Genomic DNA, 27,018 nt, shown 5'->3' with positions numbered 1-27,018 from the left:
CCCAGAACCCGGGGCTCTCGGCCCAGGAAGGAGGGCGGGCGGATCCCACCGGGCCGCCCCCGCCGGGCCCCCATGAACCACCAGGCGCGGGCCTCTCACCCCTTCCCGGCCCGGACCCCCGCCTCCGTCCGGGCTTCGATCCCGGTCAGGCCCTCGAACCTGACTCCGGCGCCATCCTCGGCCCCAACCCGGACCTCGATTCCGGTCCCGGCCTCGACTGCAGTCCGAACCCCGACTCTGGTCCGGACTCCGATTCCGTTCCAGGCCGTGAGCCCGGTCCGGACCTCGACTCAGTTCCCTGCCTCGGTCCCGGTCCAGTTTCCGACTCCAGTCTCGGCCTCGACCCCGGTCCAGACACCAACTCGGGTCCCTGCCCCGGCCCCGGTCCGGACCTCGACTCGGTTCCCTGCCTCGGTCCCGGTCCAGTTTCCAACTCCAGTCCCGGCCTCGACCCCGGTCCGGACCTCGACTCCGGTCCCGGCCTCGACCCCGGTCCAGACACCAACTCGGGTCCCTGCACCGGCCCCGGTCCGGACCTCGACTCCAGTTCCTGCCCCGGCCCCGGTCCGGACCTCGACTACAGTCCCTGCCCCGGTCCCGGTCCGAACCCCAACTCCAGTCCCTGCCCCGGTCCCGGTCCGAACCCCAACTCCAGTCCCTGCCCCGGCCCCGGTCCGGACCTCGACTACAGTCCCTGCCCCGGTCCCGGTCCGGACCCCGACTCCGGTCCCTGCCCCGGTCCCGGTCCGGACCTCGACTCCAGTCCCTGCTCCGGTCCGAACCCCGACTCCGGTCCCTGCCCCGGTCCGAACCCCGACTCCGGTCCCTGCCTCGGCCCCGGTCCGGACCTCGACTCCGGCCCCGGCCTCGACTACGGTCCGAACCCCGACTTCAGTCCCTGCCTCGGCCCCGGTCCAGACCTCAGCTCGGCTCCCTGCCTCCGTCCGGACTTGGACTCCGGTCCCAGCCTCGACTACGGTCCGAACCCCGACTCTGGTCCGGACCCCCATTCCAGCCCGGCCCCTGAATGCGGTCCCGGTCTCGGCTGAGGTCCCGGACTGGGAGTCCTTCCTGCGCGCGGCTCCGCCTCCGGGTCCGCCCCCGGAGCCTGCTCCCGAGCGCCCCCTGCCGCGGGATCAGGGTCCCGCAGCGCCGCCGGGCGTGGGGCCCCGCCCCTCCGTCACCGATGAGCCCGGGCGCCCCCGGGAGCTCCTTCCTGCTCTCCATCGGTCGGCCTCCGATTTATCCGGGCCCACTCGCAGCTCCTCCCCAACGGCAGATCCCGCGGCCGCCAAGCTGACAGATCCCATGGCCGGACCCATCTCCATGCCTATCCTGGGGCCCGCCCCGTTCGCCACTTTCTTACCTATTTCTACCAACACATTCGCCTCCACCAGCGAGTACTTTCAAGTGGACAAAAGGATTGTGATTCGAGTGACCTACTGGTGAGGGGCTGTCCCACCCACACCCGCCTTCCTCCCGGGGGAGAGGGTGGGACGGGTCAGTGCTGGGGCTTTGGGGATTGAAAGTAGGGCAAGGGGAGGGAGTCCCAGTTCCCAGGTGGGAAGCTTGGCTCCCCTATCAACTCTTTGGGGCTAGAGAGCACTGGGTTCAGATTCCTGCTCTGTCCCACAGAGGTGGGTCCTGGCTCCAAGCTTCATTCATGGACTCAGTTTTCTCCGTCCTTCCCCCCCTTCCTCCTTCCCTCCATCCCGCCCTTCCTTCCTAACTTATTTTGGCGTGTCCTGCCCACCATGGGCCAGGCCTGAGCTGGGGATGGAGTGCTGAGCAGAGCCACCTGCTTTCCTCCCAGGGGAGACAGGACAAGGTGTGCCCTGAGGGACAAGGGGTGGGGGATTTCAGATTGGGTAGTCAGGGACAGTCTCAAGAGATGGCACTTGCGGTGCATCTTCTTAGTGATGAGAAGGAGGCTGCCAAGTGGAGAGCTGGGGGTCGGGACGATGAAGGTAGGGAGGAGGAGGAAAGCAGCAAGTGCAAAGCCAGAGGAGGCTGGCCCCAGGTCTGGAGTGTCTATTGTGTCAAGGACAACAGTAACAGCAGTGACTTCCTTGACCTTCCTGTGACCCAGGACTGGGTGCCTCCGTGGGAGGGGCTTTTTCTTCCATTCAATCCCCATACCTCTCTTCTGCTCTAGAGGTTCTCTCCCCTTATGGCTCCCACTTTTTCTCTCTTCTGTCTCTGCCAGGGGCTCTCTCTCTCCCCAGCTCACTAACTCTTCTCCTTTCCCCATGTTGTATGTGTGTATTTCTCTTTCTCCCTATCTGTTTCCTCATCTCCCCCTGTCTCTTTCTCTTCCCATCTCCTCCTTTCTATATCTTTCTCTGACTCCATGGATTCATGATTTCATTCATTCAACAATCATTTATTAAGCACCTCCCATGTGCCAGACCCATTAGGGATACACAGTGAATTAAACAGAGATTCTTGTCCTTGTGGTGCTAACATTTTGATGTGGAATAAGTATGACCCAGAGCAAATTATTTAGTAACTTAGAAGGTGATCAGTGCTATGAATAAAAAGCATCTGGGGGGGCGGAGGTCACAATTTTAACTGGGGTGGTCAGGACGGCATCACTGAGAAGGTGACATATGAGCGAAGACCTGAAGGAGGGGAGAGAAGGAACCATGTAGATACGAGAAACTGCATTCTGTAGAAGGAACAGCCAGTGCAAAGGCTCTGCGCAAGGCATGCTTGGAGCAGGAAGGAAGGCTAGGAGGTCCCTGTGGCTGGGCAGAGTGGGCAAGGGGAGAGAGGGAGGAGACAGGGCAGAGAGACATGGGAGCAGTTCCTGTGGGACTTGGGGATGTGGTTTTCTGCCCTGAATGGGATGGCCTATGGGACAGTTCTGAGCTGGGGAAGGATGTGATCTGACTTAGGTGTTCACAGGGTCTCTCTGGACTTGGGAGAGACTGATGTGGTGTCTTCTGTCTCTCTCTCTGCCTCTCTTTTTTTGCCCTTGGCCTTCAGTGGCCTCTGAAGCTATAACCTCCGGGTGAGTAGTTTTTGGCTTTGGAAGTGGGGAGAATATGGGACATGAAGTCTGGAAGGAGTTCCTGTTTCCCATTTCTGAAAGACCTGTGACCCTGTGACAGCATGATTTCATCTCCTTGTTGCAGTACATTCTACTGAAAAAGAGTCTGGAGCTACAATTTCCAAATTGTCTACACTTTGTGAGTGTGCTGGTTACCAGGGGCGTGGGGGTAGCCAGTGCTGCAAGAGCCCTAGGGGCTTGGAAGGAGCTCTCAGCCTTCCCCCACCCTCAACATTCCCTCCTCAGGAGGAGGACATATCTGAACAGGCTACCGGGGAGTTTGAAGTGTTTGTGGATGGGAAACTGGTTCATTCAAAGAAGGTGATTCTGAATAAGGGTCCCAGACAGGGCAGGAGGGTGGTGGTGGGGTCCTGGATTGTGGGAGACACACATGTCTGTGCTCTTTCCCCTCTGTGTCCAGAAAGGTGATGGCTTTGTGGATGAGGTCAAAATGCAGAAAATTGTGAACATTATCGATGAGGAGATCAGGAAAAATTAACAGGCAACTGGTGAGCTGGAGGTGAGGTGAGGGAGGTGAGGTGGGAGGGGTGGAAGATGGACTGAGGGTGAGTAGGTGGGCAGGACAAAGACAGCCCACCCCAACCCTAGCTCAGCCAGTCCTCACTGTTATAATCAGGCATCCTTTCTAAGCCTCATTTTTTTTTTTTTTTTTACAGAGAGGAAGGGAGAGGGATAGAGAGTTAGAAACATCGATCAGCTGCCTCCTGCACACCCCCCTACTGGGGATGTGCCCGAAACCAAGGTACCTGCCCTTGACCCGAATCGAACCTGGGACCCCTTCAGTCCCCAGGCCGACGCTCTATCCACTGAGCCAAACTGGTCAGGGCTAAGCCTCATTTTTTAAATCTGTGAAATGGGGCTGTTGAGATGATTCCGTGAGATGCCTCATATGAGATAATAAATAGTGCACAGCTCAGAGTAGGGCTCAGTGTGTCACTTATAAATTTACTAGAGGCCCAGTGCACGAAATTCATGCATGGGTAGGGTCCCTAGGCCTGGCCAGCAATCAGGGCCAATTGGGGCCTTCTGGCTGCTGGCTGGGGCCTTCCTTTGTTCCGTGCCACCCCCTGGTGGTCAGTGCACATCATAGTGAGCGGTTGAACTCCCAGCTCCTGGTCAAACTCCTGAGGGGACAATTTGCATGTTAGGCTTTTATATATATATACACTAGAGGCCCAGTGCACGAAATTCGTGCACTTGGAGTGGGAGTCCCCCTCAGCCTGGCCTGTGCCCTCTCGCAGTCCAGGAGCCCTTGGGGGATGTCTGACTGACACCTTAGGCCAGGGCCTACCTAAGCCGTCAGTCAGACATCCTTAGTGCTGCTGTGGAGGTGGGAGAGGCTCCCGCCACTGTTGCTGCACTCACCAGCCTTGAGCCTGGCTTCTGGCTAAGCGGCATTCCCCCTGTAGGAGTGCACTGACCACCAGGGGGGCAGCTTTTGTGCTGAGCGTCTGCCCCCTGGTGGTCAGTGCATGTCATAGCGACTGGTCGTTCTGTCGTTCAGTTAATTTGCATTTTAGCCTTTTATTATATAGGATATATATAGATTTTATTATTATTATTTTAAATCTGCTTGAAGAAGTAATCACAGAAAACTTCCCTAACTTGGGGAAAGAAAAAGGTCAAGTTCAAGAAGCACAGAGAGTCCCAACCAAATGAACCCAATGAGATCCACACCAAGCCACATAATAATTAAAATGTCCAAGGTTGCTGGGGCTAGGGTTACCAGTTCTATTCCCAGTCAGGGCAAATGCCCAAGTTGAGGTCTCAATCTCCAGAGTGGGCATGCAGGAGACAGCTGATCGATGTTTTCCTCTCACATCAATGTTTCTTCCTTCTTATTTGTTCCTCTCTCTAAAAATCAGTAAAAAATATTTTTAAAAATGAGAGGTTAAAGACAAAGAGAGAATTTTTTTTTGTTCATCCTCACCTGAGAATATTTCTCCATTAAAAAAAATTATTTTCTTCTTTTTTTTTAAAAAAAAATTCTTATTGATTTCAGAGAGGAAGGGAGAGGGAGCAAGAAATAGAAACATCAATGATAAGAGAGAATCACCAATGGGCTGCCTCCTGCACACCCCTACTGGGGATCAAGCCCAAAACCTGGGCATGTGACCTGACCGGGAATCAAATCATGACCTCCTGATACATAGGCCAACACTCAACCACTGAGCAACACCGGCCAGGCTCCATTAATTTTTAGAGAGAGTGTAAGGGAAGGTGGGAGAGAGAGGGGGTGGGGAGAGAGAGAGAGAGAGAACATCAATGTGAGAGATACACATCAATTGGCTGCCTCTTGCGTGTCCCCTGACCAGGGCCAGGGATCAAACCTTCAACCTAGATATGTGCCCTTGACTGGGAATCAAACCCGTGACCCTTCAGTGAACTGGCTGATGTACTACTACTACTAACTACTGAGTACACCAGCTAGGGCCAATAATATTAAAGAGATAATATTAAAGGCAACAAGAGAGAAACAATTAGTTAGCTACAGGGAGCTCCCATAAAGCTGTCAGCAGATTTCTCAACAAAAAAACTTCAGGCCAGAAGGGATTGGCATGAAGTATTCAAAGTAATGAAAAGCAAGAACCTGCAACCAAGACGGCTCTATCCAGCAAAGCTATCATTTAAAATTGAAGGTGAAATAAAAAGCTTCCCAGACAAAAGAAGGCAAATTAGTTCAGTACCACCAAACCAGAACTGCAAGAAAGGCTAAAGGGACTGCTTTAAGAAGAAGAAACACGGAGAGAAAGGAACATAAGCATAAAGGGAAAAAAATCAATAAATACCTATCAATAATAAACTTAAATGTAAATGGATTAAATGCTCAACTCAAAAGACATAGGGTAGTTGAATGGATAAGGAACCATAATCCACATATAGGATGTCTATAAGAGACCCACCTCAGAACAAAAGATTCACACAGGATGAAAGTGAAGGGATGGAAAAAAATATTCCATGCAAATGGAAATGAAAGAAAAGTGGGAGTAGCAATACTTACTTTGGACAAAACAGACTTGAAAACAAAGTCCATAAAGGAGACAAAGAAGGTACCTACATTATACTAATGGGATCAATCTAACCAGAGTATATAAGCCTTATAAAATTATATGCACTCCACATAGAAACATCTATATCTATATATATAAAAGCCTAAGCAACTGAACGACCTAATGACTGGTTGCTATGATGCACACTGACTACCTGGGGACAGACACTCAATGCACATGATTGGGTTTCCTCCTGTCTGGATCGGGCCTGGGGCCACTGGGATCTCCCCTCTCTGGATCGGGCCTGCGGGGATGGGGCCGAAACCAGCTATCCAACATCCCCCAAGGGGTCCCGAATTGTGAGAGGGTGCAGGCCAGGCCGAGGGACCCTACCGGTGCACGAATCACTGGGCCTCTAGTGTATATATAAAAAAACTCTTGGTGGACTTAAGTGAGAGATTTCACTGTCATCAATGGATAGATCTTCTAGACAAAAAAATCAACAAGGAAACAGTAACCTTAGATGAGACATTAGATCAAATGGATTTAATTGATGTTTACAGGACATGTTATCTCAAAGCACCAAAATATACATTCTTCTCAAGTGCACAAGGAACATTCTCAAAGATAGACCACATGTTAGGACACAGAATAAGTGTAAACAAATCCAAGAAGACTGAAATCATATCAAGCATCTTCTTGGATCACAATGGCAGGAAACTAGAAATCAACCATAATAAAATAACTCAAAAACATTCAAACACATGGAGGCTAAGTAGCATGTTATTAGCAATGAATGGGTTACCAATGAGATCAAGGAAGAAATAAAAAATTACCTGGAAACAAATGAAAATGAGCGCACAACAAACCCAAATCTATGGGACACAGTGAAAGCAGTCCTGAGAGGGAAATGCATAGCATTACAGGCCTACCTCAAGAAGCAAGAAAAAGCTGAAGTAAACAATATAATCCTACACCTAAAAGAATTAGAAAAAGAACAACAGGAAAAGCCCAGAGTAAATAGAAGGAAGGAAATAATAAGGATCAGAGCAGAAATAAATGATATAGAGACTAAAAAAACAACAAAAACAAAAGATAAATGAAACCAAGAGCTGGTTCTTTGAAAGGTTAAACAAAATTGAAGAACCTTTAACCAGACTCAAGAAATAAAGAAAGAGGACCCAAATAAACAAAATCAGAAATGAAAGAGGCAAAGTAACAACTGACATCACAGAAATACAAAGGATTGTAAGAAAATATTACAAACAACTATACGCCTACACATACGACAGCCTGGGTGAAATGGATAAATTCCTAGAAACATACAATCCTCTAAAACTCAATCAGGAAGAATCATAAAACCTGAATAGACCAATGACACTAATGAAATAGAAACAGTAATAAAAAAAACTCCCAGCAAACTAAAGTCCAGGACTGGATAGCTTCACAGGCTATTTTAACCAAACATTCATGTGTTAGAAGAACTAACACATATCTTTTTCAAACTATTCCAAAAAATTCAAGAAAGAAGACTTCCAAGCTCTTTTTATGAGGCCAACACTATCCTAATTCCAAAACCAGATAAAGACACCACAAAGAAAGAAAAATTACAGGCCAGTACCCCTGATGAACATAGATACTAAAATCCTCAATACAATATTGGCAAATCAGATCCAGCAATACATTAAAGAGATCATGCACCGCCCTAATTGGTTTGGCTTAGTGGATAGAGCGTCGGCCTGCAGACTAGAAGGTCCCAGGTTCGATTCTGGTCAAGGGCATTTACCTTGGTTGTGGGCACATCCCCAATAGGAGGTGATCGATGGCAGCTGATAGATGTTTCTAACTCTATTCCTCCCTGTAAGAAATCAATAAAATATATTTTTTAAAAAAAAGAGAAAGGATCATGCACCATGATCAAGTGGGCTTTATTCTGGGGCTGCAAGGCTGATATAATATTTTCAAATCAATAAATGTGATACATCACATAAAATGAAAGATAAAAATCACATGATCATATCAATAGATGAAGAAAAAGCATTTGAAAAAATTCAGCACCAATTTATGATAAAAACTCTCACTAAAATGAGAATACTAGTAAAGGTCTTACATGACAAACCTACAGCCAACATCATACTTAATGGGCAAAAACTAAAAGTATTTCTCTTAAGATCAGGAACAAGACAGGGATACCTGCTTTCACCACTCTTACTTAACATAGTGCTGGAAATTTGAGACACAGTGATCAGTAAAGAAGAAGAAATAAAATGGACAGGAGAAAGTTAAACTGTCATTATTTGCAAATGACATGATATTGTATATAGAAAACTCGAAAGACTCCACTAGGTATAATAATGAATTTGTCAAAGCAGCAGGATACAAAATTAATTTCCTGACATTGATGGCATTTCTATACACCAATAATGAATGATCAGAAAGAGAAACTAAGAAAAAAAATCCCATTTACTATTTTAAAAAATCTTTATTGTTAACAATATTACAGATCCTCCTTTTCCCCCCATTGCCCCCTCCACCCAGTTCCTGCCCTGTGTCAGGCCTTCGCCACCCTTTGTCTGTGTCCATAGGTAATGGTATATGCATATAAGATCTTTGGTTAATCTCTTCCCGTCCCCTCCTCCCCCACTTCCCTCTGAGATTCCTCAGTCTGTTCCATGTTTCCATGCCTCTGATTATATTTTATTCATCAGTTTATTTATTTATTTTTTATTTTAAAATCTTTATTGGTGAAAGTACTACACATGTCCTCCCTTTTCTCCCATTGACCCCTTCTAGCCTGCCCCAGCCCTTCCCTGTGGGCTTTCACCACCCTATTGTCTGTGTCCATGGGTTATGCATATATGCATACAAGTTTTTTGGTTGATTACTTCCCACCCACCCACCCTCCCCCACCTTCCCTTTTAAATTCCACATTCTGTTCTATGCTTCTGTGTCTCTGGATCTATTGTGTTTATCAGTTTATTTTTTTCATTAGATTCCACATATGAATGAGATCATGTGGTCCTTGTCCTTCTCTGACTGGCTTATTTTGCATAGCATAATACTCTCCAGGTCCCTCCATGCTGTTTCAAAGGATAAGAGATCCTTCTTTTTTACTGCTGCATAGTATTCCATGGTGTAGATGTACCACAGCTTTTTTATCCACTTATGTACTGATGGGCACTTGGGTTGTTTCCAGATCTTAGCTCTTGTAAATTGTGCTGCTAAGAACATAGGGGTGCGTACATTCTGATTGGTGCTTTGGGTTTCTTAGGATATATTCCTAAAAGTGGGTCACTGGGTCAAATGGCAGTTCAATTTTTAATTTTTTGAGGAAACTCCATACTGTTTTCCATAATGGCTGCACGAGTCTGTATTCCCACCAGCAGTGTACTAGGGTTCCCTTTTCTCCACATCCTCTCCAGCACTTGTCATTTGTTGATTTGTTTAATGGTAGCCATTCTGACAGGTGTAAGGTGATACCTCATAGTCATTTTAATTTGCATCTCTCAGATGATCAGTGACTTTGAGCATATTTTCATATGTCTCTTGGCCATCTGTATGTCCTCTATGGAGAAGTGTCTTTTTAGGTCCTTTGCCCATTTTCAAATTGGATTGTTTGTCTTCCTTCTGTTAAGTTGTATGGATTTCTTATATATTTTGTATATTAACCTTTTATCAGGTGTATCATTGCCTATATGTTATCCCATACAGTGGGCTCCCTTTTAATTTTGTTAATGGTTTCTTTTGCTGTGCAGAAGCTTTTTATTTTGATGTAGTTCCACTTGTTTATTTTCTCCTTAGTTTCCTTTGCCCTAAGAGATATATCTGTAAACATATCCCTATGAGAAATGTCTGAGATTTTGCTGCCTATGGTTTCTTCTAGAATTTTTATGGTTTCATGACTTACATTTAGGTCTATTAATCACTTTGAGTTTTTTCTTGTGTATGGTGTAAGTTGGTGGTCTAGTTTTATTTTTTTGCATTTATCTGTCCAATTTTCCCAGCATCATTTATTGAAGAGACTGTTTTGACTCCACTGTATGTTCTTGCCTCCTTTGTCAAATATTAATTGAGCATATTGGTTCGGGCCGGAGAAACACATTGATTGGTTGCTTCCTGCAGGAGCCCTGACCAGGGCCCGGACCAGGGAGGAGCCTGCAACCAAGGTACGTGCCCTTGACCGGAGTCAAACCTGGGATCCTTTGGTCTGCAGTCGGATGCTCTATCCACTGAGCCAAACCAGCTAGGGCTCTTTGTTTCTTGATGAGTCTGGCTAACAGTTCATTAATCTTGTTTATGTACTTAAAGAACTAGCTCTTGGTTTCATTGATCTTTTCTATTGTCCTTTTTAGTCTCTATGTCATTTATTTCTCCTCTGATCATTATTATTTCCTTCCTTCTACTTACTCTGAGCTTTGCTTACTGACCTCTTTCTAATTCTTTAAGTTTTAGGGCTAAATAGTTTATTATTAATTTTTCTTGTTTTTTTGAGGTAGGCCTGTAGTGCTATGAAATTCTCTCTCAGGATTGCTTTTGGCTGTGTCCCAGCGATTTGGGGTTGTTGTGTGTTTATTTTCATTTGTTTCCAGGGAGTTTTTTTTTATTTCTTTCTGGATCTCATTGGTAATTCATTTATTGTTTAATAACATGCTACTTAGACTCCATGTGTTTGAATGTTTTTGAGTGTTTTTTACTGTAGTTGACTTCTAATTTTATACCATTGTGACATGATTTCAATCTTGAACTTGTAGAGACTTATTTTATGTCCTAACATGTGGTTTATCTTTGTGAATGACCCATGTGCACTTGAGAAGAAAGTATATTCTTCAGCTTTGGGGTGAAATGTTCTTTAAATGTCAATTAAATCCATCTGATCCAGTTTGTCTTTTAGAGTCACTGTTTTCTTGGTAATTTTTTTTGTCTGGAAGATCTATCCAGTGATGTCAGTGGGGTGTTAGGTTCCCCTACTATGACTGTTTTTGTTGTCAATCTCTCCCATAAAGACCTCTATAGGTTATTTTTTTAAAAAAAATATACTTAGGTTCTCCTATATTGGGTGCATGTATGTTTACCAGGGTTATATCCTCTTGTTGGATCAATCCCTTTAGTATTATGTAGTGACCTTTGTTGTCTCTTGTGATGGCCTTCATTTTTAAAGTCTATTTTGTCAGATATGAGTATTGCTACTTGTTGGGGTCCAGCCCCAGCAGGTCCAGGGGTTCCCAAAGGTGTGGACGGAGTCGGTAAAGAAGGAATGACAGGCAGTGTTCAGATGATCAGCATAGCCAGGTTATCTTTTTATTCTCCTGTTACATCTGTATTTATACCATTTGGTCCTATAAGCATGCCTCTATAGCAGTCACATCATGGTATGTTTTGGGTTCTCCCTTAACCTTCTACAGTTCCTTGTTTCATGTCCATAGTTTCTTATCTGACCTTTGCCAAAAATCCTGTTTCTATCTAGTTCTATTGATCTTAATCTTGTCTAGGTTAATCTCTGTGTTCCACTATAAGGGCTATTCCAAGGTCACTATTCTACTGCTCTACTGATAAGCTATAAGGAAGTGACTGAAGGAGATTATCCTACCCAATAAAGGTTATGTCCTCCAAGCCCAGCTGCTTGCCTTCTCTGGGACTGCTCTGTGTCGGTGGGTCTCCAGGGGTATAGGCTTTGATGGGAAGACCCCTAAGGATGTGGGCCCAACAAGTCCCAAATTTATTGCCAACAGTCTTAGTCTAAGTTCTTCATAAGTAGTACATGGTATTTCTGTAACACTAGGGGGTTTTACTGATTCATTCCCTTCCTTAGTCCCGTTAATCCCCAACATCCCCACGTGGGGAAACAACCTTTCTCAGGGGGTGGTCCTGGTTAAAACACATAGTGCTAAGAGGGGGAAGCAAACATATGCCATATATGCCAGGTTCCTTGAAACATATGCTGTGCAGATGTTTCTTCCCTGCAGCGACTGTGTTAAGCAGCAAGGGTGGACCTGTTTCTGTCAGCTACTCCAGCTTGTTTTTTTGTTTCCATTTGCATGGAAAAAAATTTCCAATCCCTTCATTCTCATCCTGTGTGAGTCTTTTGTTCTGAGGTGGGTCTCTTGTAGACAACATATAATTGGGTCATACTTTGTATCCATTCATCTATCCTATGTCTTTTGATTGGAGCATTTCATTTCTTTACATTTAATGTTATATTATTATTTTTAATATATTTTTATTGATTTCAGGGAGGAAGCGAGAGGGAGAGAGAGATGGAAACATCAATGATGAGAGAGAATCATTGACTGGCTCCTCCTGCATGCCCCCTACTGGGGATTGAGCCTGCAACCCAGGCATGTGCCCTTGACCGGAATTGAACCCAGGACTTTTCAGTCCACAGACCGACGCTCTATCCACTGAACCAGACTGGTTAGGGCTTTTAATGTATTATTTTCTAAAAAATATATATTTTATTGATTTTTTACAGAGAGGAAGGGAGAGGGATAGAGAGTTAGAAACATTGATGAGAGAGAAACATCGATCAGCTGCCTCCTGCACACTCCCCACTGGGGATGTGCCCGCAACCAAGGTACATGCCCTTGACTGGAATCGAACCTGGGACCCTTGAGTCTGCAGGCCTATGCTCTATCCGCTGAGCCAAACCGGTTAGGGCTTTAATGTATTATTGATAGATACTTATTTATTGCCATTTTAGTTCTGTATGCCTATGATTCTCTATTTCTTCTTCTCATTACAGCAATCACTTTAGCATTTCTTGTAGTGTAGGTTTGATGGTTGCCACAACCTGCACAGCTAGGGTTCAGGATCTGAAGGAGGGCCGACACACAAATTCCCTCAAGTTCCACCCGATGCCAGACAGTCCAGTTTCTCCCTGTATGAGTCTGGGTCCCCAGAGACTCACCCGGAACTGGAGTCAGTGCCGTCGGGAGCTTGTGCCTCCCTCCCGATTGCAAAAGACACTGGTGTCCTCGGTTGCCAGCCCCTTTCCGCGCTCGCTCCAGCCTCCATACCTCTGCACTTTACTTCCGCACCTCCTCTGAGTCTCGGTATGCTTTTCTCTTTCCTTCTAGTTGTAGAATTTCCATTCAGCCAGCCTTCCTGTGGTTCTGGATGATGTCTGTTTTGACTTTTAGTTGTATTTTTGAAGTGGTTGTGCGAGGCAGCAATCTCCAGTGTTTACCTATGCCGCCATCTTGGTTTCTCCCTAATTCTCTTTTTTAATCAGGCCAATAAAATATTATATCCTAGGTTGAAATTTTACCACATGTAGTACACATAAGGACTACAATATATTTTGAATTACTAATTTCTCCAAAGAAAATGCAAGAATTATTTTTCTCAAAAATGAATTTCTATACTTTATGCATTTTATTATTACAACCATATAATTTCTCCCAACTTAATTTGAACTTTTAACTTTTAGAAGCCTCAAATTTTAGGTGGCAAGTTAAATATTTAGCATTTCTCAGATTAGTAATATATTTATATTTTTAAGGATATACTTCAAATAAAATACAAGACATATTCAATTAATAGATTCAAATCTATCCTCTAGATTTTTCATATGAGGCAAACTCAGATAAATTTTCAATATTTTGTCATTTTAAAATACCTAGATATTTAATAATTTTTATTATTTAATTCAGCAAACTCCAAAGTTTTAAGTTACTAAAGACTTTGGAAAACTATGTTCAGTCATATATAATTACCATTGAAAAAGATTTACCATATACCTTTCATTTTAGTTATATTTGTTTTGCCTTAACAACTTTGAGATTTTAAAGTCAATTATTATTATCCAAGGCATTTTCTTTTGCAAATTCTGTAACAGAGATAACTCACTGGCTTTCAGTGGCTTTAATGTTAAGATATTATTTTATTTTTCTTAATAAAAACAGGAGTGCCCCCAGGACCTGTGAGGCAACCTTGGAATGTGGTCCATTATTATTCAAGAACTACCCATTATTATGGAAACACTAATCTTGTTGCCCAAAACCAGCCTGTATATTTTCCTTGTGTCATTTTCACCATATTTTAAAGAAAACCAGTCTTGGGTTTATTCCATAGCATCCATGAAGAGCGAGGGCTTAGGCCAAGAGGCCACCCAAAATCGGGCGGGGCATGTCTTCTCTTAAGTTAGCCTTTTCTCTTCATGGATATAGAAATCCCAGACGTATCCCTAAATTGTGAGAAATGTCTCATCTATCCAAAATTTAAAAAAAAATATATATATACTTTATTGATTTTTTACAGAGGAAGGGAGAGGGACAGAGAGCTAGAAACATCGATGAGAGAGAAACATCGATCAGCTGCCTCCTGCACACCCCCTACTGGGGATGTGCCCGCAACCAAGGTACATGCCCTTGACTGGAATCAAACCTGGGACCCACCTCCCCAGTCCGCAGACCTACGCTCTATCCATTGAGCCAAACCCATCAGGGCTCATCTATCCAAATTTCAAATGACGGACTGGGAAATAAAAACATGGCGAAAATGAGACTTTTAAGAACGCTCTCAGGAGTTGGCATCCATTTTACAGGATCACTAAGAGACCTAGTAATTAATTGGCTGGAGTCTTTTTTAGTTACCTCCCTTTGTCTAGGGAATTTTCCCAGAACCTGTGTTATTGGCCACGTGTATCGCTCATATTCTTTCTCTCCACTCCCACATTCTGTTTGCTCTGGGGATATTTAGTAATGGCCTGGCCATCTACTGTTTCTTTTCTATTAAAATAAATGAAAGGCATGCTTAATAGACTAACAATAAACACATTAAACCAAACAAAAAAGACAAATAAAACAACAATCAATAGACAAGTGCAGCCCTAACCGGCTTGGCTCAGCGGATAGAGCTTCAGTCTGCGGACTCAAGGGTCCCGGGTTCGATTCCAGTCAAGGGCATGTAACTTTGTTGCAGGCACATACCCAGTAGGGAGCGTGCAAGAGGCAGCTGATCGATGTTTCTCTCTCATCGATGTTTCTCTCTCATCGATGTTTCTAACTCTCTACCCGTCTCCCCTCCTCTCTGTAAAAAATCAATAAAATATATTTCAAAAAAAATAAACAAGTGCACATAACACATAGACAAGATTTAATAAATCAGAATTCTTTTCATGGATCTTTCAGATGTTTTGCATTGCCCGATGTGGCCCAGATCTTAGCTTGTTGTTCACAGATCTTACCATAGTCTGCTCTCCATAGCCCTGACTGGCGTCTAACGTTGTTTTAGCTAAAATCTGCCAGTCCCAAGGTGTCATATGGTAATTTTCAAAGCATTAAAGAGTCCTTCTGTGAAAGGACGCTTAGCCTTTTTTTCTCTAGTGGATGAGCCTTCCCACACCAGAGGCGGAGGATCTGGGTCCTTAGGTTTTACAGAGTTTTGATCCCCAGTACGAAGTGGGCATAATGCAGCTCGAACAAGAGCCCACATAGTTAAAGAGGACAAGGGCACTCGTTTTCCTTGAGCCTGAGTTAAGAGAGTACCTTTTGACACCTTAATTCCTTTATCCTTGAGCATGCAAGCTAAAAATTTACAATGATGTTTTTGCCTTTTACTCAAATTCTGCCCCATTATAACCTGGCTGCATCAAAACGTGCCTCATCTACTTACAGCTGCGACTCCGAAGCTGGAACAGGCTTTGTGCGCGGTGAACTTCCCACCTTTCCAGTGAATTTCCACTTCCATTTCAGCTCAGGCGAATCTTCTCCTCCAGTATCCTGTTGGAGGCACCAGAAAGCCGCCACCTGCATGGCTAGGGTTTAGGATCTGAAGGAGGGGCCAACACACAAATGAAAATACTATACAAGAAATTTGAATCTAGAAGGCATGGGGGGCCAGGTGGAGACCTCTCTCTTGGAGAGTCACCCGAAACCTGGCCTTATCTGCTTTTTATTCAGTTTTAGATACACATCTTGCCCTCAGTAAAGCACGGCAAACAGGTAGCAGACAGACCATCTCTAAGGTCAGTAAAGATCAGTAAAGATCAATAAGGTCCAGTAAACATTTACTTTGAGGCTAATAGGTCAGGAAATTGCTTCGAGCCACCACTATCTCAACAGAACAATGGTGCTTAGTGTTAGCCCTGCCAATGCCCAAGGTCCATCAGCCTTCCACATTCCTTGGTGGACTCTCATGATAGTGCCAGCAGAGGGTGGCTTCCCGCAGGTGGTGATAAACTTCTTTAGCCTTATTTTTTTTGTCTTGGAAGCTCTTGATTTCACCATCTATTTTGAATGATAGCCTTGCTGGATATAGTAATCTTAATTTCAGATCCTGGCTTTCCATTACCTTGAATACTTCATGCCATTCCCTTCTGGCCTGTAGAGTTCCTGATGAGAAATCAGCTGATAGCCTTATGGGAGCTCCTTTGTGGGTAACAAATTACTTTTCTCTTGTTGCTTTAAAGATTCTCTGTCTTTAATTTTTGGCACTTAAATTATGATGTGTCTGGGCGTGGACCAGTTTAAGCTCTTCTTGCTTGGGGATCTCTGTGCCTCCTGAACTTGTGTGACTTTTTACCTCATCAGGTTAGGGAAGTTTTCTACCATTATTTCTTCAAACATGTTCTCTATCTCTTGCTCACTTTCTTCTCCTTCTGACACACCTATTATGCAAATATTGTTACATTTCATGTTGTCCTACAGCTCCCTTCAGCTGTCCTCCTGCTTTTTGTTTTTTTCTTTTTATTTTTCTGATTGCATAATTTTTTCCTACCCCATCTTCTAATTCACTGATCTGATCCTCAGCCTCCCCTAATCTGCTGTGTATTCCTTCCATTGTGTTCTTTATGAGTGCTATGGCATTCTTCATAGTTACTATATCTTTTCTCATGCTGTTGAACATCTTTGCCATCATTATTCTGAACTCTATATCTGATAAATTAAAAAAATTTTTAAAAATCTTTTATATTTTTATTTTTTTTTGTCTGATGAATTTCTTTTTTAAAATATATTTTATTGATTTTTTTACAGAGAGGAAGGGAGAGAGATAGAGAGCTAGAAACATTGACGAGAGAGAAACATCGATCAGCTGCCCCTTGCACATCTCCCACTGGGAATGTGCCCGCAACCCAGGCACATGCCCTTCACCGGAATCAAACCCGGGACCCTTCAGTCTGCAGGCCGGCGCTCTATCCACTGAGCCAAACCGGTTTCGGCGTCTGATAAATTTCTTATCTCCATTTTATTTACCTCTTCTTGTAGGGAATTCTCTTGTTCTTTCATTTTTTTTTTTTTGTCTCCCTATTCTGGCTGCCTGTTCGATTTGTGATAAACTTCATTTTTTAAAAAATTAAATCTTTAGATCAGAACCTCATCAGTTCCTAACCAGAAAAAAAAAAAAAATTAAATCTTTATTGTTCAGATTATTACATTGGTTCCTCTTTTTTCCCCCCATAACTTTCCTCCACCCAGTTCCCACCCCACCCTCTGCCCTCACTCCCCACCCACTGTCCTCATCCGTAGGTGCACGATTATTGTCCAATCTCTTCCTGCACCCCCATACCCCTTCCCCCCGCAAGAATAGTCAGTCCATTCCCTTTCTATGTCCCTGATTCTGTTATAATCACCAGTTCATTCTGTACATCAGGTTATTTATTCACTTGATTCTTAGATTCATTTGTTGATAGATGCATATTTGTTGTTCATAATTTGTATCTTTACCTTTTTCTTCTTCTTCCTCTTCTTAAAGGATACCTTTCAGCATTTCATATAATACTGGTTTGGTGGTGATGAACTCCTTTAGCTTTTCCTTATCTGTGAAGCTCTTTATCTGACCTTCAATTCTGAATGATAGCTTTGCTGGATAAAGTAATCTTGGTTGTAGGTTCTTGGCATTCATCACTTTGAATATTTCTTGCCACTCCCTTCTGGCCTGCAAAGTTCCTGTTGAGAAATCAGCTGACAGTCGTATGGGTACTCCCTTGTAGGTAACTGACTATCTTTCTCTTGCTGCTTTTAGGATTCTCTCTTTGTCTTTTGCTCTTGGCATTTTAATTATGATGTGTCTTGGTGTGGTCCTCTTTGGATTCCTTTTGTTTGAGGTTCTATGTGCTTCCTGGACTTGTAAGTCTATTTCTTTCACCAGGTAGGGGAAGTTTTCTGTCATTATTTCTTCAAATAGGTTTTCAATATCTTGCCCTCTCTCTTCTTCTGGCACCCCTATAATTCGGATGTTGGTATGCTTGAAGCTGTCCCAGAGGCTTCTTATACTATCTTCGTATTTTTGGATTCTTTTTTCATTTTGCTTTTCCGGTTGGGTGTTTTTTGCTTTTTCGTATTTCAAATCTTTGACTTGATTCTTGCGATCCTCTGGTCTGCTGTTGGGAGTCTGTATAATATTCTTTATTTCAGTCAGTGTATGCTTAATTTCTAGTTGGTCCTTTATCACAACATCGAGGGTCTCACTAGATTTCTTGAGGGTCTCATTAAGTTTATTGGCAATTTCTAGAAAATTCTTGAAAAACCTTAAAAGTGTAGTTTTGAACTCTATATCCAGTAGTTTGCTTTCCTCCATTTCTGTCATTTGTGTCCTGTTTCTTTGTCTCGGCATTTTTTATGCTTCACTGTGTTGATAGAGTGGCTTTCTGTGCTAAGTGTCCTATAGGGCCCAGTGGTTCAGCCTCCCCAATTACCTGAGGTAGACACTCTTGGTGCACCCCCTTGTGGGCTTTGTGCACAGTCTTGTTGTAGTTAAGCCTTGATTGTTGTAGGTAACACTGGGAGGATTTGACCTCCAGGCCAATTGGCTGTGAGAATCAGCTGTGTCTACGGTGGGAGAACTTCTGTGCTGAAGACACCCTTATGGGGCAAGACTTGCTTCAGTGGGGCTTTGGTGCTCACTGAGTCTGCCTCCTGAGTGTGTCCCTTATGGATCTGAGGAGTTGTAATTGGATGGTCCCACTCTGACCACTGGGTACACTGGCTCTTGGATCTAAGGAGGTGCTAATCTAGCTTTTGCCTGAGGCTACCCAGCAGAAGCCAGCTGTAAAGCAATGCAAGTTACCCTGGGGCCTTGGGGCAGCTGAAGTTTGTTAAGTAATTTTCAGATTACAAAGGGCCGGGCCTTTCATATGCAAAAGCCTCCATGCATGGCTTGGGCGGGGTGGGGTCCCAGGGGATCAACAGGGCGGGCCGAGCGAGGGAGCAGTATGGCTGCTCTCAGTTCTGCCTTCAGAGGTCCTGGCAATCACTGTGAGTGCCTCCAAGAGAAAGCTGCCCTCGAGTTCCGACCTATGCCAGACAGTCCCATTTCTCCTGTATGAGTCTGGGTCCCCAGAGACTTGCCTGGAACTGGAGCTCAGAGCCTGAGACTCCCTCCTGATTAAAAAAGACAACCGCCCTAACCGGTTTGGCTCAGTGGATAGAGCATTGGCTTGCGGACTCAAGGGTCCCAGGTTCGATTCCGGTCAAGGGCATGTACCTTGGTTGCGGGCACATCCCAAGTAGGGAGTATGCAGGAAGCAGCTGAATCGATGTTTCTCTCTCATCGATGTTTCTCTCTGTCCCTTTCCCTTCCTCTCTGTAAAAAATCAATAAAATATATTTAAAAAATAAAAATAAAAAAAAATAAAAAATAAAAAAGACAACCGTGTCCTCAGCCGCCAACCCTCTCCACATGCACCTCCGGACCTTTATAATTTACTTCTGCACCGCACCTCCTCTGAGTCTCAGTGTGCTTTTCTTTTTCCTTCTAGTTGTAGAATTTCCACTCAGCCAGCCTTCCTGTGGTTCTGGATGATGTCTGTTCTGTCTTTTAGTTGTATTTTTGAAGTGGTTGTGCGAGGCAGCAATCTCTGGTGTGTACCTATGACGCCATCTTGGTTTCTCTGTGATAAACTTCTTTAGCCTTTTTATATACTAGGTAGATCTGCTAAGCCTCCAATCTCTAGTAATGGACAATGTCAAATGCTATTTCTGACTAATTAGATCCAGCAAGGACTCAAAGCCCCCAGAGACCATCCTCTGCCTGCAGACTGATTGGATTCAGTCTTGAGTAGCCTCTGGCAATCATCCACAGTTGGGGTGAGAGGTTTTCCAACAGGGTGGGGCAATTTCTTTTTCCTGGAGGATAATTGTTATTCTCAGTCTTTTTAAAATTTTTTATTCTCAGTCTCTTAATGGGCTTCAGGAACTCCACAGCGTGGGGTAAGGGGTTTTTCAATAGGCTGGGTTAACTGTCTTTCTCCCAGTCAAAATCCACCTGTATAGCAAAGGTCTGCCTGAGAAAGATGACCTCCTCAATGTGAGAGAATGACTCTGCACAGGAAACCAGAGTGTCTGCCTTCCAAGCTCTAATCCCAGAGCCCCCAACTCTGGCTTCTGCTCACACAGCTCCAGTCCACTCTGCCCTCCCTCTGCCAAAACCCAAGGTGAGTGGCTGCACACTAAATTTTTCATTGGTCATTTAAGAGGGTGCCTGCATTTCCAGCCATCTCATCCCTGGTAGACAGCCACTGTGCTGCTTTTCAAAGCCATATGTTATGTGGGCACCTTTTTCAGTTTGGTGCTCTTTGCTGGGGGGCGTAGTTTTGGGATCAGACTACCAAATTCTCAATAGTAACCTCCTACAGCTGAGATATCTATGTTCCAGAACTTCAGTTGCTGTCTGTGGGAGCCCGCTCAGCCCTTTCACGCCTTTACCCTTCCTACCAGTCTCTATGTTGTCTTCACTTTCTGTCCTTGGTTACCAAGGTTCTCTTCAGTTAGTCTTCAGTTGATTATTCAGGATGTTTTAAAAAAAATATTTTTATTGATTAAGAGAAGAAAGCAGAGGGAGAGAGAGATAGAAATATCAATGGTGAGAGAGAATCATTGATGGGCTACCTCCTGCATGCTCCACATTGTGGATTGAACCTGTAGCCCAACCATGTGCCCTGACCAGGAATTGAACTGTGACTTCCTGGTTCATAGGTCGATGCTCAACCACTGAACTATGCTGGCTGGGAAGGATGGTATTTTTGTATTTTAGTTGTAATTTCAGTTTGGTCCTGGGAGTGTGCCTGTACAGCATCCACTTACTCCACCACCATTTTTAATCTCTTTCATCAGTTTATTTTGTTAATTAGATTTCTTGTTCATTTACTTTGATTTTTAGGTGCAATTGTTAATAGATATGTACTTATTGCCTTCTTCTTCTTCTTCTTCTTCTTCTTCTTCTTCTTCTTCTTCTTCTTCTTCTCTTTCGTCTTCTCCTTCTTCTCCTCCTTCTCCTCCCCTTCTTCCTCCTCCTCCTCCTCCTTCTTTTTTTAAAAAAAATATATTTTATTGATTTTTTTACAGAGAGAAAGGGAGAGGGATAGAGAGTTAGAAACATTGATGAGAGAGAAACATCAATTCAGCTGCCTCTTGCACACTCCCCACTGGGGATGTGCCCACAACCAAGGTATATGCCCTTGACCGGAATTGAACCTGGGACCCTTCAGTCTGCAGGCCGACGCTCTATCCACTGAGCCAAACCAGTTAGGGCTCCTTCTCCTTCTTCTTCTCCTTAAAGACTACCCTTCAACATTTCATGTGATACTGGTTTGGTGGTGATGAACTCCTTTAGCTTTTTCTTGTCTATGGAACTCTTTACCTTCAATTCTAAATGAGAGCTTTGCTGGGTAGAGTAATCTTGGCTGTAGGACTTGCTATTCATCACTTTGAATATTTCTTGCCATTCCCTTCTGGCCTGCACATTTTCTGTTGAGAAATCAGCTGAGAGTCCTATGGGTGCTCCCTTGTTGGTAACTAACTGCTTTTCTTTTTTCTTTTTTTTGGTTAATCCTCACCAGAGGATTTCCATTTTTAATTTTTTGAGGAAACTTCATACAGTGACTGCACCAGTCTGCATTCCCACCAATAGCTTCCTTTTCTCCACATCCTCACCTACACTTGTTGTTTGTTGATTTATTGACAGTAGCCATTCTGGCAGATGTGAGAGTAGCCATTCTGGCATATATCTCATTGTGGTTGTAATTTGCTTGTCTCTGGTGATTAGTGATGTTGAGCATTTTTTTCATATGTCTATTGGCCATCTGTATATCCACTTTGAAGAAGTGTCTTTTGCCCATTTTTCTTTCTTTCTTTTTTTAAAAAAATATTTTTATTTATTCAGAGAAGAAGAGAAAGGGAGAGAGTGATAGAAACATCAGTGATGAGAGAGAATCACTGGTAATCTGTCTTCTGCATGCCCCACACTGGGGATGGAGCCTACAACCTGGGCATGTGCCCTGACTGGGAATCGAACCATGACCTCCTGGTTCATAGGTCAATGCTCAACCACTGAGCCACGCCAACCAGGCCCTTTGCCCATTTTTCAATTGGATTGTTTGTCTTCCTGATTTTTAGTTGTGTAAGTTCTTTATTATATTTTGGAAATTAAGCCCTTACCAGATGTATCATTAGCAAATATGTCCTCCCACACTGTGGGTTCCCTTTTCATTTTGTTGACAGATTATTTTTTTTTTAAATCCTCACCTGAGGACATTTTTCCATTGAATTTTAGGGACAGTGGAAGAGAGAGGGAAACACAGAGAGAAACATCGATATGAGAGAAACACACCGGAATCGAACCCGGGGCCCACTGAGCCAAACCGACTAGGGCTATTGATGGATTCCTTTGCTGTGCAGAAGTTTTTTGGTTTAATGTACTCCCATATGTTTTTTTCCCTTTGTTTCCCTTTCCCTAGGAGATATATCGTCAAAAATACTGCTACAAGACATAGCACAAAGTGTGGAATCTCGGAGGGAAGGTGGCAGAGAGTGGGTGGGTGGGAGGTAATCTACCAAAGGACTTGTGTACACATATGCATAACCCATGGGCCCAGACAATAGGGTGGTGAAGACCTGGGGAGGGGGCTGGGGGCAGGCTGGAGGAGGTCAATGGGGGGAAGGGGACATATGTAATACTTTAAACAATAAAGAATTATTAAAAAATATATTGCTGCTGAACCGGTTTGGCTCAGTGGATAGAGCGTTGGCCTGCGGACTCAGGGGTCCCAGGTTCGATTCCTGTCAAGGGCATGTACCTTGGTTGCAGGCACATCCCCACTGGGGGGCGTGCAGGAGGCAGCTGATCGATCTCTCTCATCGATGTTTCTGGCTCTCTATCCCTCTCCCTTCTTCTCTGTAAAAAATCAATAAAATATATTTTAAAAAAATATTTTGCTACAGAGATGTCTGAGATTTTACTGCTTTATGTCTTCTAGGATTTTTATGGTTTTGTGACTTACATTTAAGTCTTTTATACATTTTAAGTGTATTCTTGTGTATGGTGTAAGTTGGTGGTCTGGTTTCATTTTCTTGCATATACGTGTCCAATTTTACCAGCACTATTTGTTGAATAGACTGTCTTGACTCCATTGTATACTCTTGCCTCCTTTGTCAAATATTAATTGAGCATAATGGGTTGGTCGATTTCTGGGGTCTCTGTTCTGTTCCATTTGTCTATATGCCTGTTCTTGTGCTGCTTGGCTTTGCATCCCAGCTCTGTTATTTACTGGCTGGGGCAAATACCCTAGCCTCTCTGTGCCTGTTTCCTTGTCGGTAAAGCAGAAACTATGTAGGATAGCTTTTACCTCATTGGATTTCATATTTTTAACAAATGTTTGCTGAGTACCTACTATGTGCTTGATTCTAGGCCTTAGGGATGAAACAGTAGTGAGCAAAACAGATACAAACCCCTCCTTAGTGGCACTGACATCCCCACGGGGCAGACAGACAATGAACAACACATAGGCCAGTGAAGGCATTTTAGAAGGAGATAAGTGGTGAGAAGAAAAGTAAAGCAGGAAAGGGGCATGGGGAGTGCTGGACGGTTTTTTAACTCTAAGTTGAGTGGTCAGGGAAGACCTCAGTAGGAAGGTGATGTGCCAACACTTGAAAGAAGGGATCAAACCATGTGGGTAGAAAGTATTCCAGGCAGAGAGAGCAGCACGTGCAAAGGCCCTGTGACGGGAATGTGTCTGAAAAATGGCAGGGAGACACGAGTGGGCATTGTAACCCGTGGAAAGTATTAGAATGTTGTCTGACACACAGTAAGCCTGATAGAAACGCTTATGGAGTTGTTGTCATCATTATTGTTATTAAAATTGTTTTTTCTCTTCTCTCCCCATCTTAGGAACCTCAGCAGGATGACGAGAAGGGCTGAAATGTTGCCCTCAGGGTCAGGTCCTTTTTTGATGGTGGCTGGGGCTGGGGTGGGGTCAGGTGGGGAGAAGGGGAAAATACAGAGTCTCTCTCCCTGCCTCCCAGTGTCTGTTCTTACTGTGTCTTCGGTCACTGCTCTGTCCTGAGGTCTGTGGAAGTTGCCTGCTGCAGTGCTCACAGCATCTCCAACGGCCAGCCCAGTGGGGGAGGGCAGGGCAGGGTGGGTATAAGGCCAGGCCTGTTGCTCCCAGGTTTGCTGCAGAAACCCAGGATACCAAGAACCCCTTTCCCTCACTGTCCTTCCAGACACCCCTGCCCTTTGTGGGTTCATGAACTCCTTCCCATAGTTCACAGCCCAACCCTCTTGTATTCTTTACCAGAAAGCTTCCTGACCCTAGTTAGTGACCTTTCCCTTCCCTGATGTCCTATGAGCTTGGACCTCATTCTCTCTCTCTTGGCTGCGACAGGCAGCTCTGCCCTGACCACTGTGCTCCCTCTGGGCAGGAACCACTTCACTCTCAATCCTTATCCCAGTGCTCAGAACAGGGCCTGGCTAAGGGCATTTGCTAGATGAATGTTGGATAGAATTTGCAACAGAAATCTGAGGTGTGCAGAGGGCACTCTGTGGGCCAGGGCCCGGTGTCAGGAAACTGTATGTGGGGACAGGGGGCAGTAGAGGGCAAGTACAGGAAGCTCCAAAGGACCAGGCCCACCTGGGGCGTCTGCTTGGTAGCTTCCTCAGTCTGGGCAAATCTTCATCTCCATACGGGGCACACCCCTGCAAGGCAGCCATGGGGACGCCCCAGGAGCTTCTAGGTATTGTAATGTACCCTGCGAATCACACAAGGACGCCTCAAGAAATTGAATTAAGGAGCCACATTTATTTCAAAGCCGGAAGCTACGAGGGGGCAAATGCTCTCCAAATCTTGTAGCGCCTGAGTGAGAGCAGTAGCCAGCTTATAAAGGCAAAAACCACAACCTGCTAGACATTGGAATGTGGAATTATCTTGCGAAAGCAGTTTTACAGAAGCAAAATTGAGCAAAGTTAATAATCTCTAAAGCAGTGGTTCTCAACCTTCCTAATGCCGCGACCCTTTAATACAGTTCCTCACATTGTTGTGACCCCCAATTTCATTGTTACAAATTGAACATAATTAAAGCATGGTGATTAATCACAAAAACAATATGCAATTATATATGTGTTTTCTGACTGTCTTAGGCGACCCCTGTGAAAGGGTCGTTCGACCCCCAAAGGGGTCGCGACCCACGGGTTGAGAACCACTGCTCTAAAGGTTATCTATAGTTTCAGTTCGTGGAGCCACTGAGTTAAGGAAAGCAATTTTGTGGTTCTGGTCCTCAGACACAGGAGAATAACCTCTGTGATGTGGGCTGGCAACACAATGGGGTGATTTATGTGAGTTTCCGGGTCTCAATCTGGAAACTGAGGTACCTACCCTATTGTTTGAGCAAGCATCCCCCTATGTTTAAACATCCCCCTGTGTTTCTCTGAGCAGGTGTAGTCCACTACTTCTGAGAGCTGGACAAGACAGTCAGAATGGCCGTCCCAGGCTGACTTCCCCCCACAGTGCATGGGGTTCCTGAGTTCCCACGTCCCCACCACCAGCTTCCTGCATTTTGCCAGTGTACTAGGTGTCAAGGTCATCTCCTTGTTTTCATTTGCATTTCTTTGATTACTCATCTTATATATATTTTAAAAAATACTTTTTATTGATTTCAGAGAGGAAGGGAGAGGGAGAAAGAGATAGAAACATCAATGATGAGAGAGAATCATTGATCGGCTGTTTCCTGCACACCCCACACTGGGGATCAAGCCCGAAATCCGGGCATATGCCCTGACTGGGGATTGAACCATGACCTCCTGGTTCATAGGTTGACGCTCAACCACTGAGCCCACTGATGAGGCTACTCATCCTATATTTGATGCCTTGTGTGTTTCTTCTGCAAATAGTTCACATTTTTTTCTGTTTTGAAGTACAATTTCCATTTATTTTCCCCCCACAGAACTTTTCTTCACTCTTTAAAGACTTAGCTCCTTACATGGGCTTTGGTGGGCAGTACCCGCAGGTCTAAATCGGGGTGGGGTGTTCAGTCCTTCCAGGCTTCATGAGAACGGTTCTGACTACCTTGCTGTGAATGGCACAGCTCACACAGCAATGCAGCTTCACATACAGCTTGGGAAGCACATTGGCGTTGAAGACATTGGCTTCGGAGATGTCCCTACCGGCTGCGGCCTCTACTACGTTTCGAATGACAAACTTCTTTTTTTAAAAAATATATTTTATTGATTTTTTACAGAGAGGAAGGGAGAAGGACAGGGATAGAGGGTTAGAAACATCGATGAGAGAGAAACATCTATCAGCCGCCTCCTGCACACCCCCTACTGCAGATGTGCCCACAACCAAGGTACACGCCCTTGACCGGAATTGAACCCAGGACCCTTCAGTCCCCAGGCTGATGCTCTATCCACTGAGCCAAACCGGTCAGGGCGACAAACTTCTTAATGGCTTTGTCCTTGGGCACGCACCGGGCGCAATTGGTGCAATGAATAAGCTGCACATGACCTCGGCCCTTTTTGGCACAACTGTTATTCCTTCTTTTCTTGGTCATCTTGGAAACAAGGACCCGAGAAAGCCACATTTTTTCTTTTAAATATATCTTTATTTACTTTTAAAATTGAGTTTTTGAGAGAGAGGAAGAGAGAGAGATACATTGATGTGAGAGCGACTGGCTGCCTCTTGCATGCCCCCTACTGGAGGGTTGATCCCCCCAGGAGGGTTATGCCCTGACTGGGAATCAAACCAGT

At 44.6% G+C, this 27,018-nt stretch overlaps 1 protein-coding gene and 1 pseudogene across 1 annotated transcript; one reads left to right on the top strand and one right to left on the bottom strand.

Moving 5' to 3' along the window:
* The first annotated feature begins 72 nt into the window (after positions 1-72).
* On the top strand, positions 73-24,232 carry SELENOV (selenoprotein V). The gene is made up of 6 exons (XM_070398906.1): positions 73-1,445; positions 2,989-3,013; positions 3,138-3,191; positions 3,299-3,373; positions 3,474-3,561; positions 24,166-24,232. The coding sequence occupies exons 1-5, from the start codon at positions 73-75 to the stop codon at positions 3,549-3,551; spliced, it is 1,605 nt and encodes a 534-aa protein (XP_070255007.1). The 3' UTR covers positions 3,552-3,561; positions 24,166-24,232.
* Positions 24,233-26,232: 2,000 nt separating this feature from the next.
* Positions 26,233-26,822, bottom strand: LOC138997305 (small ribosomal subunit protein eS26 pseudogene; annotated as a pseudogene).
* Between the last annotated feature and the right edge of the window lie 196 nt (positions 26,823-27,018).

Source organism: Myotis yumanensis, unplaced genomic scaffold, assembly GCF_028538775.1.
Source record: "Myotis yumanensis isolate MYYU_CA2020_CCGP unplaced genomic scaffold, mMyoYum1.0.hap1 SCAF_18, whole genome shotgun sequence".
Classification (NCBI taxonomy): domain Eukaryota; kingdom Metazoa; phylum Chordata; class Mammalia; order Chiroptera; family Vespertilionidae; genus Myotis; species Myotis yumanensis.
This window is presented reverse-complemented; position numbering and strand designations above follow the sequence as displayed.